General features: G+C 42.8%; 1 protein-coding gene across 2 annotated transcripts in view; it reads left to right on the top strand.

The window, feature by feature from the left end:
• Positions 1-342: 342 nt before the first annotated feature.
• PFDN4 (prefoldin subunit 4) overlaps positions 343-17,968 on the top strand; it is a 38,330-nt gene continuing 20,704 nt past the window's right edge. Inside the window, exon 1 of one of the 2 annotated variants that reach the window (XM_061630277.1) lies at positions 343-500. In XM_061630277.1, the coding sequence (XP_061486261.1) occupies positions 387-500 (114 nt within the window). In that variant the 5' untranslated portion in view covers positions 343-386. The remainder of the gene's footprint in view (positions 501-17,968) is intronic. The other variant, XM_061630278.1, reaches the window with a different exon arrangement.

Below are 17,968 nucleotides of genomic sequence, written 5' to 3'. Positions count from 1 at the left end.
GTATTGCTTCATGAGAAAGCGCAGTCTTTGTTGGACATTACTCTAATAAAACACGAATTAACTACAACCTCTGGTTTGGTTCCTGAGTCGCATCCTGGGCCTGACACGACCTGGATCAGGCCCCTGTGCCTGCAATTTACTATTAAAAAAGCCATCCACACATGGTTAATTACATGAATGGCATTGGGTCTAATTAGGCCCTGAGGCTGTGAGGACACTAATGGCCTACAGCAAAATGTTTCCATTGGCCACACCTGGAGACGCAATGGCCTCATCTGCCAATCAGTTACATAATCTCTTAGAAGTGAGTTTTTTTTAAAGAAAAACCACTCAAGCTGCTCCCACCAGAAAGGGGCAGAGTTTGTTCTCAGAAAACAGAGGTGAACATGCACCGGAACCAGCAGAACAGTGAATGTCTCTATCCTAAGTGTCCAAGATTTGTCTTCAGTGTGAATCTCTCATCTATTCCTCTTCAGCACAGTTTTGAGGCAAGTGCAGAGGTGAGGTGAATCAAAAGGGGTCCACCGCTTAGGAGAGAAAGCAAGGCATGTTTGTTATTAATTTGCACATCACAACCAAAGCTTGTTTGGTACTGCAAAGTGCTCAATTTTTACTGGATCATCATGCTGTAATGCTTACTCGGGGGGGGGAATATATGCGTGTATCAAAAGAAGCAGGTGACAGACCAGTCCTTTTGGGCCAGAGGCTGCCTCCATACTGAAATGCTGAAGAAAATGTAGAGTAGCTTTGAAGGCAAATGCAGTAGTTGTACCAGGAGAGGCGTGACTGCCTTGGGGAAGGAATTCCTTGCTAAGATGCGTGCCACTTCTTGTTTTCATAAGCTGTTTTTGAAGGTTTTGGAATGGAAAAGATTTTTTTTCCAGCCCCTGTGGTTGTGATGTAACCAGTGGGCAAGGGAGTCAAGGCATCTGCTACTTGCTACTTTAGCTAAGCACTTACTCATTGCCCCACTTTTTTTTTTAAAAAAAGGTCATAATGAACATTTCATACATAACAGCCATTCCACGCCTCTCCTTAAGCCCTTCCCATCTGCAGGAGAAACACGTGTCCAGTTTCCAGCAAGAGAGAAGACAAAGTGTTTTTTTTAATGAACTTTAGAACACAGAGAGCAAGATCAAACAATTTCTTGAAATAATGTGGACCTCTCTTCACTCTGCTACCTGATGCCAGTGAAAATAGAAATGGACTGCCTTCAAGTCAATCCAGACTTATGGTGACCCTATGAAGATGGTTTTCATGGTAAACGGTATTCAGAGGGGGTTTACCATTGCGTTCCTCTGAGGCTGAGAGGCAGTGACTGGCCCAAGGTCACCCAGTGAGCTTCATGGCTGTGTGGGGATTCGAATCCTGGTCTCCCAGGTCATAGTCCAACACCTTAATTACTATACAACACTGCCAGTAGCCACATAAATACTGTATATTTCAAAATGGAGGTAGGGTTGACCTCACTTCCAGTGGAATCCTACGCATATCTCTTAGTCCTATGAAGTTCAATGGGATTTACTCCCAGGTAAAGTGCTTTACCCACCCACTCCAAACCCCCTTTCATTTTTAAATAGCTCAATTAGCAAATCCAGAAAACGTGATCAGTGCATTAATGCATTAACAGAGTCTGCACTTGATTGAATATAGGTGTCCTAATGGGGCATCTTTAACATTATATAATAGATGATCAGGGCCAAATTATTTTTTTCCATATATTTAATTAGAATCCCATAAAAACAAAGGCTAAGGCTGCAATTCTACACAGACATATCTGGGCACCATTTAAAAATGGGACTTATGAGTAGACACACATAGGATTGCTCTGTAAGAAATTCACCAACTGAGGTGCAAAAAAAAAGCTAAGCAGGATATTTATTTCTTAAATTTGTATCCTACCCTTTCTCCTAAAGGAGCCCAGGACAGCAAACATCAAAATGTTAAAAACAGTACAATTTAAAATAAAATGGTATTTAAAACATCTAAAAACAATTTAAACCCATATTTTTATTTATTACATATATGCCCCGCCTTTCCTTCAAGAAACTCAGAGTGGTAAATGGCTCTCCCCCTCTCCATTTCATCCTCATAACAACCTTATGAGGTAGCTTAAGCTGAGAGACAGAGAGAAAGTGATTGGGTCAAAGTAACCCATTGAGCTTTGTGGCTGAATGGGGATTCAGACCTTGGAGGTTGTAGTCCAGCACTCTAACCATTATACCACACATACCCTCAAAATTAATTTCAATGTTGCCATGGCCAGTGTCTGGATAAAGAAAGGAACAAACCCAAAACAGCCTTCTAAAACAATATTGTTTTCGCCTGGCATCTAAAATCCAACAGGAGCAGGAGCAAAGATATGGTATAGCACTCTTCTGAGTCGCCCATTAACATCCAATGGCAGGACAACACAGAGCAGAACCTCCAAGGACAATCTCAGTAGGTGGATAGATTCTGATGAAAGATGGCAGTCCTCAGATTGATAATTTGTGGAAGGCTCCTAAGGGGGGGGGAATACGGTCTCTTCCTTTTGTGGGACTAGCAGTAGTATATTGGCAAATTTAGGAGTGCAGAGTACCTTCATGTTAGCTGCAGCCATGTCAACCTTTTTTGCTGCTGGGTTGAGATGGAGAATGAGATCCTTAATTCTTTCTCCCACAACAACAGATACTGCTTGGAACCAATAAGGACAAAAGGGTTAGCTGCTGAGAAGAGTCTTCTCACTAACACACCTCCTTTCACTTAGATTGGGTCCAATAAGCAGGAAAGGACAAGGAAGCATATTAGTTCTCAGTGGCTAATACAATCCCTTGTCATGCTGATTGCCTCATAGGCTGCTGAAGACATAGGGACCCTGCTCCCAAAAAAGTAAGGGGTCTAAGATCCCCCGAGACTCTGGATGATGAGATCTCTGGAGACAGGTGACTGCAACCAGCTATTTACATCCCCAGGTCTATCAGTATGTGGGCCAGCGGGCACTTTGGCTTCATTCAGATTTTATTGGAATGAAGGGAATAACGAAGTGCTGCTTTGAATGCTGTGCATATTTTTAAAATTATCAGTAGGTGGGAGCATTACTGTAGACAACCATGCAGTATTTTTATTGATTTGTTTGGAAAGATTTATAAACAGCTTAATCACAAAGCTCAACAGAAGATTTATGTAACTTTAAAGTTGACAATGAGGACATTGAACTTGTCAAGGATTATCAATACCTTGGCACAGTCAGTAACCAAAATGGAGACAATAGTCAAGAAATCAGAAGAAGGCTAGGACTGGGGAGGGCAGCTATGAGAGAACTAGAAAAGGTCCTCAAACGCAAAGATGTATCATTGAACACTAAAGTCAGGATCATTCAGACCATGGTATTCCCAATCTCTATGTATGGATGTGAAAGTTGGACAGTGAAAAAAGTGGATAAGAGAAAACAACTCATTTGAAATGTGTTGGAGGAGAATTTTGCGCATACCATGGACCGCGAAAAATACTAATAATTGGGTGTTAGAACAAATTAAACCAGAACTGTCACTAGAAGCTAAAATGATGAAACTGAGGTTATCCTACTTTGGACACATAATGAGAAGACATGATTCACTGGAAAAGACAATAATGCTGGGAAAAACAGAAGGGAGTAGAAAAAGAGGAAGACCAAACAAGCGATGGATTGATTCCATCAAGGAAGCCACAGGCCTGAACCTACAAGATCTGAACAAGGTGATTTATAACTGATGCTCTTGGCGATCACTGATTCATAGGGTCGCCATGAGTCATAATTGACTTGAAGGCACATAACAACTACTACTATGTTGGGCACACAATAAAATTGTAGAAGCAAGAGCTAAAATCCACACAACAATTAAAAACAAATATACAGAAACTAATTATTAAAGTGCTGATAAACTTAGTAAAACTTTTGAAAAACCAATAGGGGTGACTAAACTATGTTTGGGTAGGCTTGCTATAATAATAATTTTTCAGCAGGCATCTAAAATAATATATCGAAGGCACTTGACTAATGTCAATAGGCTGAGAATTCCAAGGCAGGCCTGAGTGTTAGCAACTCATCTAAAATTCGAGCACTACATTTGGTATGTCACTATCGGCAGTCAGAGCAGTTCTAATAAGGATGTGTAATGGGACAGCTCTGCCCTTTTTCCAGATATGACTGGTTTGTTAAAACTTCACTTTAAAGCAGTTGTGGGGGTTGGCTTTGGGGCTTTTGATTTTAACTGGAGCAGCAGTTCTGGAAGAACCTTCGAGGGTGGGGTGGGAGAACCAAGCACGGAAGGGCGAATTGTCTTTGTTTTCCTCCTGGTGAAGTTTTAATTACAGCTTTGTGCACATATCTGTGTGTGATTTAGAGGGGTGGAGGCAGCATGGGGGAGAGGATTTAACATCTTCCAGTGTTGCAGATCCAACATTGGAATTCTCCCCCTCCACAGCTGCCTTAAAACGCATCGGAACACCCGAAGACAAATCTCCTGTACCATGTCATGGCCCTTAAATAAGAGGACAACACAAGCAAATGCCAGCCTAAATCAGCAGGCAGAAACATGCTTTAAAAGACAAATGGTACATTTGATATCTCCTTGGGTCTCTCTCAAGTTGAGCAGGATGTTGGCCCTCCATGACTATCAGAAGAATTTTTTCCCTTCCTCTCTCCCTTTTGAATCAGCTAGACTTGTTTTTTACAGTGAGGCAAGAAATGACAGTGTTATGCTTTTTTATAGAAATAAAAGGTTCTTTGGTTTGAGAGCACTCTCCATCTGCAAAGACACACCATAGCTACTATTTGAAAGCCTCTGAGATTTCCATCAAAACCATAAGTAATTAAGATAGTTATCATCACCTTTGTGGGTAACTGCAATTTAACTTGTAATTAAATAGGGCTATTGTGCCTGCTGAACACAGCTGTGATCACAAGCATTATGAAAATGCAACCTCTTGCATTGAAGAGCATGTTCAAACATTGCTTTGGGATCTTGAAACTATCAGAGCTATTTATAACACCTCAACTGATTTTGCTTTTCTGTGTTAACTTGATTATGCTAAGCTAAGAACTGGCACAGGCTTATATTTTGCAGTTTTATGTTGATTCTGTAGAACAGAGGGGGGTGACCTCAGGCCTGAGGGCCAAATGCAGGCCTGAGGAGAAGGGGGACAGAGGGCAAAATCCCTGGAGCCCAGACCTCTGGGAGGGTCCGGGCCTCTGCAGGCCTGGACTGTGAAAAAACAAACAATACTTCACAAAATATGGTGTCTCAATAGATGAGGGAGTAGGTATGTGTGTTGCTAAATGTCAGTATATCCAAGTCTTCCATAACCACCAATATTTATTAATAAGATTCAAACATGGCAAAGCACAGCATACACCTTGAGACCAGAAGTAGCCCCCAGTTCAATTGACAAAACTACTAGGCTCCAATTCACATTTGCTCAACAAGCATTTCCTACAGTTCTGTTAAAGAAAAAGTGCACCACAGTGGCAGATAAAGAAAAAGCGAGTACATGTTATGGAGTGCATGGCACCTCTTATTGTTTGGTCTGTGACTAGAACTGTTGGAACAAGTAATATCTTTTTTGGCATTGTTTTAAGGTGAAATTAACATTGTGGAGTACAAATTCAAGTCTAGAACACAGGAAAGTGAGAAAAATATGAAAAAGCTAGGTGGGGAAGAAGGCCAGGCAAGTTTATTGAGCCTGGGCTTTGTTTCAAAATTGTCATGAGGTGATGAGGGAGATATTGTTGGATGCTCAAACATCATTAGAAGAAGAAAAGGCTAATGAGGATTCTGCTGAAGTAGAAGAACAGAGTTGCATTAGCACCACTCAGTAAGGATAGATTGGTCTCATATCTCATTCAATGCTTCACTGTGAATTAATTTGCCTGTACACTTAGTACATCAGAAGAATGGCGTATTTTTACTTCTCCTTTCCGTGAATAAAACTAAATATGAAACACTGTTCTTCAAGAATCAAGTTAATATTAGTGTACAGTTCCTAGTTTATAGTACTCGCAGGAAATTTAGGACCACCATGAATTTTCTGGACCTCCTTTGTAGGTCCTTTACTAATTACAAAATAAATAAACTATTTACATCACTGGAAACAACAAAAATTGAATTGACTGAACTGATAAAAGATGTCTCAAAATAATGTTGAATATATTAAAAATGCAAAAATCATGCATTTTCAAGGGTTATTTTGAACAAACTCATTTTAATATGTTAATGATCTCATTCTGTTTTTCATGTATTTTCAATCTTTCTCACCCCAAGTTAAACGTAAGACACGTGAAAACTTGTTTAAAGAAAGTAGTAATGTTTGGTTTATAAGATGATTTAGAGAGGGGGGTTCGCTCATGCCTCTTGCCTTGGGCCAGTTCTCGGCAGCCCTGGCCAAATGTGGACCTCCAGGCTCTGTCTCCAACCCTGGGGATTCTTCCCACACCATCACCCTCTCCCTAGGCCATATCCGTCACTGGCTCTGCTCCATGCCCTCCCTGAGGATTTTGCCTGGATGGAATGTAACCTTAAAATGCCTCTTATTTGCCCGGATGGAAGGGTTTGTGGGTGGGTGTAGAAACCTCCGACTTGAGTGCAGCTGGAATATAGCTTATTGTACCAATTTAAGAATCGCGTCTTGCTCCATCCACTTATGCCTCTGGCCCCATCCACCAGTGGCATGTGGTCCCCGGCAGGTTCTCCGCTGGGGAATTCTGCTAAATGGCTGATCTGTGCCCTCATGTAGCGAGCTGCAGTGAGAATACCAGAGGAGAGTTTAGGGTCAAAACAGATGTCAGACAGGTTATCTGTGGTCAGATTTCCTGATCTTCATGTTAAAGCAGTGGAGAGTACAGATGGATTGGCACATCAGCAAAGGGGGTATGGTGTTTTACCTTTCCCCTATGCCATTTCCTGATTAAGATCCCACTGCTTACTAGTCCCATGGGGAAAAACCATGTGTCTGTTTTTGTGCTTCACTCACCCTGCTAGGATAGCTAATACTAAACTTGGGAGAGTTTTCAATTGGAGAAATGGCACTGGGGAAATTGTCAACTCTTCTCCCCAGCCCCTCCCTCAATTGAAATCTAATTTGGCCCATGTTGCTGCTTTTAGTAAGGCATGACTCTCCTGTGTCATGTTTGCTTTTGACCCTCCCTTCTCCTACCAACACACCTTAAAAAAGTAGACCTTGGGTACACCTCAGCCAAGGTTTTGTTTTCATGGGAGTGTGTAACCCTATGCACATTGAGTTGGGAATGAAGTTCCATTGAGCATGGTAAGACCTACTTCTAAGATGTGTGCTGTTTGTCAGGTCCCACTGTGCTCTGCCTGCATTTTTCTGTTCAGTCTCTGCTTGGTAATTCAGCTGTATCTCCACATCAGGTGCAATTGACTGATCCTTTCACCCTGATGGAGGGATGCAGCAAATTACCTGACTGCAGAAGAGGTTGTTTGTCATGTTTCCGCCTCAGTCACTGCTCTGGCCTTGTATCCTTCCAGTCAGCCTCTGCCAACAAATTTTGCTGTGTCTCTGCATCAGGTGTGATTATGGATTGGCTGAATTATCCAGTTGCCTGATTCAGGGATGCAGCTGAATTACCCGTCCTCAGAGAATGTTGTTTGTCACATCTCTGCTTGAGTTGCTGCTCTGGCCTGCCCTCATTCAGAAGATCAGAGATGCATGCAGAAATATGGCACAGGAAAGGAGAACACACTCCCCTAGAAGTGAAGAATTATGCCCTCTTATGATTCTATTTATTTATATATAAAAAAAATTATACACTGCCCTTTTGCTAAACATCAAGGTGGTGTACAGCAACAGCAGCAAAAAAAAACATTTTAAAGCAATACAAAACAGTAATTGAAATGACTGGCTAGTAAAAAAAACATTTTAAACAGCTGTTGGCACAAAAAGGTCTTCAAGCAACATCTGAAAGTCAAAAGCTTGGATGCCTCTGAATCTCTTATGGAAGAGTATTACACAGCATGGGGTTGGCCTGTGTAACATCATTAGTGATGATGCTTATGCCACTAAAATAGCACTAACTATGCACAAGAGGGGAACCCCTCTTTCAGCAGACTTGAGGAAACCCCAGGGCTTCTAGAAGTACAACCCCTCCTTTTTAAAAATTCCCCCAAACAGACCAATAAGGAATGAGTGTGTTCAGTGGCCAAGAAATGCTGACACACTGTTGGAGGGGAGGGGAAACTGAGAACAAGAGGAGAGGAAATGGATTGGAGTGTCTTGGGAAAGGGCATGGCTGGCTGGCACCTTGAAATGGAGTGATTGTTTTTAAAAACATGTTTTAAGTTTTCAAATATTAAAACAAGTAACCATGTACGATACAATACCGTTCCAGCTCTGTATACAATGTTGAGCGTTGTGTCACATCCCGCCCACTGCAGTGAATGAAATTTAGTGCGATGGGGGGGGGGGTCAGCCAAAACAGCCACTGTGCCATAATGCAACTGCACTGTGAAAGAAATGTTAAAAATTGAGACAGAAGCAGTACCGTTATAATGATAAAGCTAATGCAATAAACCCCATGTCTCAATGTAGCCTGGGACAGCTGTCAAAGGGGGGTGGGGTGGAGGCTGGATCCCAGTGGAGCCTGGCCTCTTAGGGTGAATGGGGCGCTGCCCCCCAAACTCAGTCTGCCCTCAGCCAGACCCCTTCTGCCTGCCTTCCTACTTACAACCATTCCAGGAGGTGGCCTTGGATGTTGGATTCCTCCTCCTTAGTCTCAGTGCTGCCCTTGTAGAACTTAGCAGGGACTTGGGAAGATGGGGCAAAACTAGAATGGGCTGGATCTGCCTTTCATTGGCCACCCACTGTTAGGCCCCCTACCAGTCCCACTGGTCAACAGCCATCATGGCTGGAGCCCTTCCTCCGCGAGTAGGTTCTCCTGAGCAAGGACCCTGTTGTTCCAAGTGACCTTGGTGGGGAGGGGAGGCCTCCTCCACTCCAGCCATTTTTGAGGACTCAGATGTTATTTTCCTCCTTTGACAGCTGCCCTAATACGCAGCTGATGGTGGCAGCCGTCATATGTAGGGACTGTGCTGAAGGTATGCACTGGGGCACTCATAACTGTCCAGGTAATCTACAACAGCAAGTCCAAAGCTCTGGGACCAGCCTGCTTCACTTTGTACCACTTTTGGGAAGACCTGCTTCACTTTGGTGAAGGCCCCAAATAGCTCTGAAGTGACTTTATTTGGTTCTCTATTTGGGCTTCGTCTGAAGCGGGTGCACACCCCTACCAGTCTCTATTATTCAACTTAACCTACCTCACAGGGTTGTTGTGAAGGGAAAAGAAGAGAAAAGGGGGAAGTCTCACATTGGCCGCAATGAGCTCCTTTTGGAGGTCAGGCAGGTGTAAAGATAAGTTGATAAATAAACCACACCTTCTTGTTCAGAAGAACTTTGAAAACCTGTTTGATGTAGTGGCAAAACAGGCAGGTTGGCTACAGCATCAGCAAGATCCAGCTGGAAAAAACTAAAAGGTGTAGAAATGTTTCAACCCTCTAACCCTCCCTCCAATACACACTCAACAAGGGCTGAAGTCAGATTGCCTTTGTGAGAAGCCCATCTCTGTCATAAACATTGCAACAGGGAGTCAATAGCACAGCCTTTTTATCAGAAAACAAACACAAGAGGCCAAGGAACGGATATGTTCAGTACTTGTGTGAAGTGTAGCTAAGACAGATTAGCAATGCACAACTTTGGTTCTGGCTAAGCCCTCTATATAGGTCCTTACATAACTCTACAACCTTTGGATCCTTTCAGAGAAAGAACTTAATTTCAACCACCTCTGCTCAAATATTGTTCATATATGTAGTCTTCAAACCCTTCTCCCTTAAATTCTTATCATCAGTGCTATGACTTATTCACAACTCTTGGCGTTAATCTACTTCCAAGATTTATAGGGTTGACTGACTGCATTTAAATGCAGTTTCATTATTATGTAAATAACAGCCATGGGGAATCCTGAGTAGTTTTGGTACTGTGGGAAGCGGAAGGATTTAAACTGGTTAAGCGACATGGGGGAAATGGTTGAACCCACTTCCAACAACATTAGTGTTCTGATTAAAGTGGGACCTCCGCCCTCACATCTGTTTTAAAAAGTGAGGTGGGGGGAAAAGCCTCCACTGTCAGAAGCGATATGCTTCTGAATACCAGTTTCTGGAAACCAAAGGAGGAGAGGTCCTGGTTGTGGGCTTCCTGTAGGCATCTCGTTAGCTACTATGAGAACAGGATGCTGGACTAGATCCCCCTCCAGTCTGATCCAGCAGGCTCTTCTTAGGAATATAAGAACTTAACACCAGGAGATCCAGTTATGAACTCCTGCATCACATCTATCTTGGCTCTTAAATACAAATACTGAGATTCTTAAGACAAGAGCTGCGGTTGATAAAATGTCCTACTTCTTTGGTGCATCTCCAAACCACAGCCATTATCATCATTCTTTTGATTTCCAATGTGCAGGCTTAGAGTGTTGTCGTGTATGTTGCCAAAACATCACCTTCCACACACAAGAGAGCCATCAGCATGCTTAGGAGAATCCCATGGTTTGCCCATATACAAAATTAGGGTGTTTTTTTTGGGGGGGGGAGAAATCCTGAGGAGGGGTGACCACAAAAACAGTCCAGTGAGGACGGCGCATGTTGAGTGGATACAGAATGGCAACTGATTGATGGGGGAGAGAAAAATAAAAAAATGTGGTGATGGTGGTTAGATGGCATGTGTGTGTGGCGATGGTGGTGAGATGGCATTTGTGTGTGTGTATGTGTGTGGGGGGCAGAACCCTGAATGCTGGCATAAGTCTCCAACCCCAGCTCAGCCGGAGATGTCATTGTAAGTCTCCCATCCTGGTTCAGCAAAGGTTTGTGTGAGTCCCTAAAGTTTGTTTTGGGTGGGGGTGACACTGGATCCTAACTCTGTTCAGTTGAGTCATGTGATCTGGCAACCCAGTGGAACTGACACGAGCCATAAGGGTGGTGGACGTCAAACTCTAAAGGATTGTTTTCTCTCTGCCTGGCTTGGGTCAGTAGCCTCACTCCTAAATGAGGTTTGGATCTGGCATACTTCACACCGGCTTCACTTAAGCTGGTGTAAATTTCAATGGCAACCCGTAGTTGGGATTGCTCCCTTATTGAGTCTCTGGTGGGCCACCCATACTTAGCACAGGACGATTCTAAGTTCTTTCCATTTGTCTCTCACCTTTCTGCAAAAAGGAATTGTCTCCAAATATAATCAATGCATTCGCAAAACCTGACAATTTTTAGATCATTTCTATTTCAGTGCAGCATATGCATCATTTAGCAAAATCTTATTTCCGGGAGACATGGATTTCAAAATGAAACAGTTTGACAAGATTCCATTTCACTAAACATATCAATATTTTAAAGTATCAGAACCGGCCATATGTAGCTAGCCAGTGGTGTTTGCCTTACCTCAGGGATGGGGAAGCTCAGAAGCGTAAAAACTAGCCTACTGTACAAAGGTAAAACTTACATTTCTTGCTTTGCCCGCTTTTGCTACTACCAATCTGAGCAGAGCCGCTGCCAGTCAGTGCAGGCAATATTGAGCTAGATGGACCAATGGTCTGACTTGGTATAAGGCAGCTTCCTGTGTTCACTGCTGGCATGTGACCTGGCCTATGGCCCTTGGGCTGAAAAATGTTGCCCACCCCCAATACAGCAGGCCACAAATTATGCAGGCCCTTTGTAGCCCAACAGTTGCCAGCCCGATTAAAAGGTAAACGTTGACTTTTATCTAGGACAGTGGTTCCCAAACTTTCCCCCCTACACCACTTGAAAGTTGCGGAGGGTCTTGGTGGACCATTTAATGATATTTTTGTAGCAATTGTAATGGGCTGTGCTAGATGGCTGTATTTTTAATTGTATTATTGCTGCTTTTATTTCTTAGATTTTATTGTATTTGCATTCTGTAGAACTTGAAATTGTAATAAAATAAAACATAAGAAATAAAAGCAATAAAATACAATTAAAAATCAATATGAATATTTCATGGAGGCATGCTGAAGACCACCTGACTGAAGCTCGTGGTCCCCAAACTAGGAAATGGGGGGCTCCTATTGATGAACCAAACAGCCCAAACCCTTCAGCTGGGTTCTTATCAGCATCTTGAAAGGTTGTTACACAAAGGCTTGAAGCGATGCCCAAGCCACTTAACGGGCAGAGCTTGTCAACCGAGGCTCCGGTGATGTGTGCTAGATTAGCTTTGACGTACTTCCAATCTGATGGGAGTGTGTCTCTGTGTAAATATTTTCTGTAGCCAAGCTGGTGCCTGCATCCAGCCTGAAGGTTTCCAAAGAGCACACACGAGGGATAAACAAGGTATTCTCCCACTCCACCTTTGTGGCTTGATGTATCAAATGATGCGGAGCACACCACAGGAAAGTGATCTGCATGGATTTCATTCAGTGCCACCGGTGCAACTGGCACTTTGGTAAAAGTAGCAATGAGGATGGTTTATAATGGATCTGGACAGAATACATGCTGCTGTCCAGTGTTGATCTTTTTTCACGCAATGTTAGTAGGTGGAACTGTTGAGAAAGATAGATGGATGATAAGCAGGCAGCCTTCCAGCCTTTGAGACACTGCTGAACTCAGAACTCTGGGCTCTACTTCTGCTGGGAAACTACCCTGGCGTGCAATTTGATCCTATTCCTCAACCTTCCTTTACAAGCAGAATGAATGCAGAATGCTGGCCAAACTGGAGGAGCCTGTATATAGGCGAGGCTTTGCATCCCCTAGTTTTCTCACACTGTTGAGCTCATGCCAAGGGCTATATAGGCATGCCATGGCCAAGATATCATTTATGCCAGGGCTTAATCCCAGCAGCACTGGGGCTAGGGGGTTGGAAGAAATTTGATTCTATTTGCATTTAAAGGTGAAAAAACCACATTCACACTTTTGAAATTTGAATTTTGCAGTGCAGTTCTCCAGCCAAGTAATGTGTACAAAAAGGCATATACTAGGGTAAGGTGTGTATAAAAATGCATATAGCAGTGGAAACAACATACAAACATGCATTACATTGAGGAAAACAGCTTGCAAAAATGTGTATATTAGTAAAAATGCATACAAAAATGTTTATAAGAAGAAATTTGTAATAAACACTGATACATTTTCATGAGGGTTTTTTTTTAAAAAAAAGGCAAATTGTTGCAGAAATGTTAAGAATTTATGAGAAATCTGGAGAAGTGGCAGACTTCAGCTTCCACAATAATTTCTCTAGAAATTAAGTGCTGGCCATAGCCTCTACTTTTTTTTGGTACAAAATCTACAAATTGTATGCTTTTGTAATTCTGGGGTATGGCCCTTTAGTTATAGGAGGCAATAGCATGTTGAGCTGCTCACACTCCGTGGAATATGCTGTTTAGAGAGCTTGTGGTTGTCTTCTTTATGGTGCAGCAGAGACTAGAAAGAATTGAATCTTTAACCTTGGAACAGCTTGGCTCAGGTAAAAGTGAAATATTGATACATTATAAGGGGCATGATCATTTTTGTGTTTGTTGAGTAGATGCTAGTGCTGTGCATAAAAAAAACACTCCCACATTTCCCTCCTGATAATTCTCCAGCCATTAATGAGTAGGGATGGAAAGATCTGTCACTTTCCATTCTCTCAGTTTCTCATTTCTCTACATTTCTGCAGAAATTTGCGATTTTCTTAAAAAAAGATGGTCATGAAAGTTCCCCAGCATTTTAGTGTGAATTTTATCCTAATAAAACACTTTTTTGTAGACAGTCTTGACTAATGTACACATTTCTGCAATTAATTTCTCATAATATAATGCATTTTTGTCTGTTATTTTCACTGATATATTCATTTTAATGCATGCTTTCCCCAATATGTGGATTTTTTGAAACATTGGTTGGAGAACTGTGACAAAATTTGGATAAGTGCGAATTTTGAAGAAGGGCTGTGTTTTGGTTCTCATGTTGTTTTGGAAAGTGCAAATTTGATAGATTCGGCTTTCAATGCAAAATGAATCAAATTTATCCTCTATCCCTAGTAATGAGAAAAGAAATTGCATTCAAAAATGATCAAAGAGGAGAGAAAGTTTTGGTGACATTCTTACAGGGTGAAGTAGAGAGGTTTTGTTGCACTTACCTTACTTTTGCGGTGGTTAAAGGATATTTCTGAGGGTCCTTTCTTTGTCGTATCTCCAGCGGTCTGGCCTCTCCAGCCTTCCCAGATATTCACAGTTCAATTAAAGCCTAGGGGAAGACATCATGAGGCAACCCCTACCACAGGGCTTTTTCAGCCCAAGAAGTGCAGGCAGCCAGGGAGGCTACAAAGCACCGGAGGAATGTTTAATGGAAAGAAAAAAACTGTACACTTTACCCTTGGTCGCTTTGCAATGATGCGGTTAGCTCAGAACTCCTCAGGAGGGGAGAGTGTTCTTGCACTCGGGTCCTGCTTGTGGGCTTCCCCCAGGCACCTGGTTGGCCACTGTGAGAACAGGATGCTGGACTAGATGGGTCACTGGCCTGATCCAGCAGGCTCTTCTTATGTTCTTAACTCTGTACCCTCAGAAATGCTAAAGAAATCCCAAAAAGAGGCTGAAGAATGGGAGCCTCTTTTGGAGGAGGAGAAAACTTTTGAGATACTGGATTTCAGCGCAGCCGTAGCAGACATATTCTGCTCTCTCTCTCTCTCTCTGTGTTTTCAGGGTTTCTCTTTCTCCTTTCAGGCCCTACTTCTCTTTGCACCACTGGAAGGGGATTGTTTCTCTGACTTCATTTGATATTCATTTGATATTCAGTTGGAGTTTCTCTGGACACTATATGCAGGAAACATACCTTGCTGCTGATTTTGAAAGAGAAGGAGTAACTGGATATTGGAACTTTTGGAGAATGTAATGTAAAAATAATACAATAATGTTTGTTATTTTCATTGTGCTGTTCCCATTGTATACCCCTCTATCAAACCGTTATATTAATGAAAGCTATAAGTATGTTACAATTGAACATAGCAGTATGGAAGCAGTAATCCAACAATAAACACAGCAATAATCAAGACCCTTGGTACATCTACCTCAGTGGTGTCTACACTGACTGGCAGCAGCTCTCCAGGATTTCAGGCAGGAGTCTCTCTCAGCAGTACCTGGAGATGCCGGGGATTGAACCTGGGATCTTCTGCCTGCAAAGCAGATGCTGTCCCTCTGAGCTATGGTTTAGTTGTGTTTATTTGGTTTAATTGTCTTTGTGACTGCTTCCATATTACTCTTCCTGGTTTGAATCCTGCGGAAAATAACAGAAGACTACACTTTGATCTGACACTTCAAATCTGTCTGTGGAAAAACTAAGTATCTTAAAATTCTGTTCATCCATAAAATGAAGTTGCTCTTGTAATGAGCAACCTGAGATGGGACCCCTGACAACTCCATCAGAGTATGAGAGAAGGCAGCTGATGCCAGAATGTAGGAAACTTCAGTTACCTGGGGAGGGGGGTTGATCCAATCAGGGTTTGAGTCACTGCAGGATGAGGACCCTCCATAAACTTTGCACCTAGACCAGGGAATGTTGTCCTCTGGATGTTGCTGGATTATAACTCCTATCATCCCTGACCATTGGCCATGCTGGGTGGGGCTGATGGGAGCTGGAGTCCAACAACATCAGGAGAGCCATAGGTTCCCCATCCCTGATCTGGACAGTAGGACTCCTCATGAGAATATCTGCTTGTTGCTGCAGATGACCCTGAAAAGTTTCCCCACAAGCACTCAGGTTGTTCCCCCTGATCCTGGAGTTTACCACATGCGGGAACAGACCAGATCTGCATAGCAACAATATTTGAGAAAGCCTTGGAACAGTATTTGAAAAGTGTACTATAAACAACAATAGATAAATTCCTACAATTTTATATTGATGGGTCAGCATACATATTCTGCTAAGCCATGTATAGAGATCCCATTTGCTTCTTTTTTTCATTGGAGATTATTGCTGCTGCCACAATCGTCAATAGTTCTGCCCCTTCATTATCTCTGCAATCGGTGTCCTTTCTCACATCCATATGCTGCAGTGCTAACTAAGAGTTGGTCTAAAGCTTTATCAATGGATCAACTGTCTTGAAATTGCGCTTCCCTCAACTTTGGAAAATTCTGCATATATAACAAACACACACACACAGTACTATTGCTTCATTTCCCTGCAGTCACAGTGTCAGTTAACTCAAATTCTTGGGCCATAGTTCATTAAACTCAGTGCCCTCGAAGGAACAACTTCGATATCTCCATTCTTGTGCACTGATGTTAAAGATTATATGAGTTTGCTGGAGAGGCTCTTTGGACAAACTCTTTGCCTTGGATCCTGCCTGTCTTTTCCATTCGTTGCCTGGTTGTAATTCTCCCTCCTTAAGAATGGTTTAGATTACTGCATGGGCATATTGCCACAGGGGGAAATGATTGCACCACTTATCCCTTTAGGGGCCGAGCCTCCAATTAGAGCACATCAGAGGCCCTTACCAGAATTCAGTCCCCTCCCCACAAATCTACTTAAGTGATGAAATAAGGAGGAAAGGTGAGGGGGAGAAAAGCTGGGGAGGGGGAGAAAAGCTTTACAGAGGGAAAGAGACAAACTTCCAGTTGTTGTAGTCAGGTCAATGTTGAAAGAATAGAGAAAGCCCCCCCCCCCACTGCATTCATGATTATTTGTGCTTATGATGGCCTAGGGGCAGTTATATGCAATTCAGCTTTCAGTACTGTTCTTGCCTACAAGTTTCAAGGCAGAGCTACTGCCTGGTTTCCAACTAGTGCATGCCCCATAGCTTCTTACTGAAATCCTGTAACTTTTAATACCACAAATGTTTTTGGGGGGGGGTTGGGGAGTAGTGGTGGGGTTTTTTTAGGGGGATTGTCCAGTATAAATTCAGCACTAATAAACTATTATGACATGTTGCAGAATACACCTGCAAAAAAGCCCCCAGTCTGGAGGGGGCCATGCCAGCACAACACTGCGTTTGCAGCTAGAGCCAAAAACACATTTCAGAATTATTTCCCTACTATGAAACAGGGAGGTGAAACTGGCCCTAAGGTTCTTCAGTTCCTCTTCCGTTGCTTTCAGAGCTCTGCATGTAGAAGTGACAGGTGTGTATATTAATCATTATTGCTAAAAGGAAGAGGGATTGATTGTTAAACTACTCAGGAAATTGTAGTTCTGTGATGAGAGTAGGTGTCGCCTAACAACTCTCAGCACCCTTAACAAACTACAGTTCCCAATATTGTCTGTGGGAAGGCATGACGGTTTAAAGTGGTGTAATATTGCTTTAAATGTATAGGGCAGATGGGTCCATGCTTCAGCTCTGCTGACAAGGCAGCAACACCGGGAGGGGAGGGCACCAGGCAAACTTAAGGAGTGCAGAGCAGGCTGGATAGCAGACACAGCTGCAATCTCCAAGCTCTCCCCACTGCTTCCCTTCCCCCCCCCTGAATCTCGCAGAGCTACAATTTCCAGAGCGTTTAGCAGTCAATCCCTCTTGCCAGGTCCTGTAATTGTAGCTCTGTGAGGGGAATAGGGGTCTCCTAACAACTCAGCACCCTTAACCAACTACAGTTCCCAGGATTCTCTGGGGGAAACCATGACTGTATAAAATGATATAATGCTGCTTTAAAAGTATAGCGCAGATGGGGCCTCAGATTCACCTACCAGTTTAGTTGGCTTTGGGACATCATGGAATGCAAGGAGTGCCATCTTGTCCACCACAGGCAGCAAAATATCTTGGGCCAGTCCTTTGGCGAGTCTCACCTCCACAACCAGGGTGCTGCCACAGAAAAGACACTTCAAGCATTTCTGATCATGATTGAAGGGCACTATACAAATATTTACACTATATATTTTAAATCCTTGTATATCACCCTTCAGTCATTTTCCCAGGGTGGTTAGCTGTCAGGATTACTTAGATAAAATGCACGAGCAAAACCAGCCCTGACATGTAG

Source organism: Rhineura floridana, chromosome 6 (assembly GCF_030035675.1).
Source record: "Rhineura floridana isolate rRhiFlo1 chromosome 6, rRhiFlo1.hap2, whole genome shotgun sequence".
Taxonomy (NCBI): Eukaryota; Metazoa; Chordata; class Lepidosauria; order Squamata; family Rhineuridae; genus Rhineura; species Rhineura floridana.
Note: the sequence above shows the minus strand (reverse complement) of the source record. Positions and strands in the feature narration are given on the sequence as shown.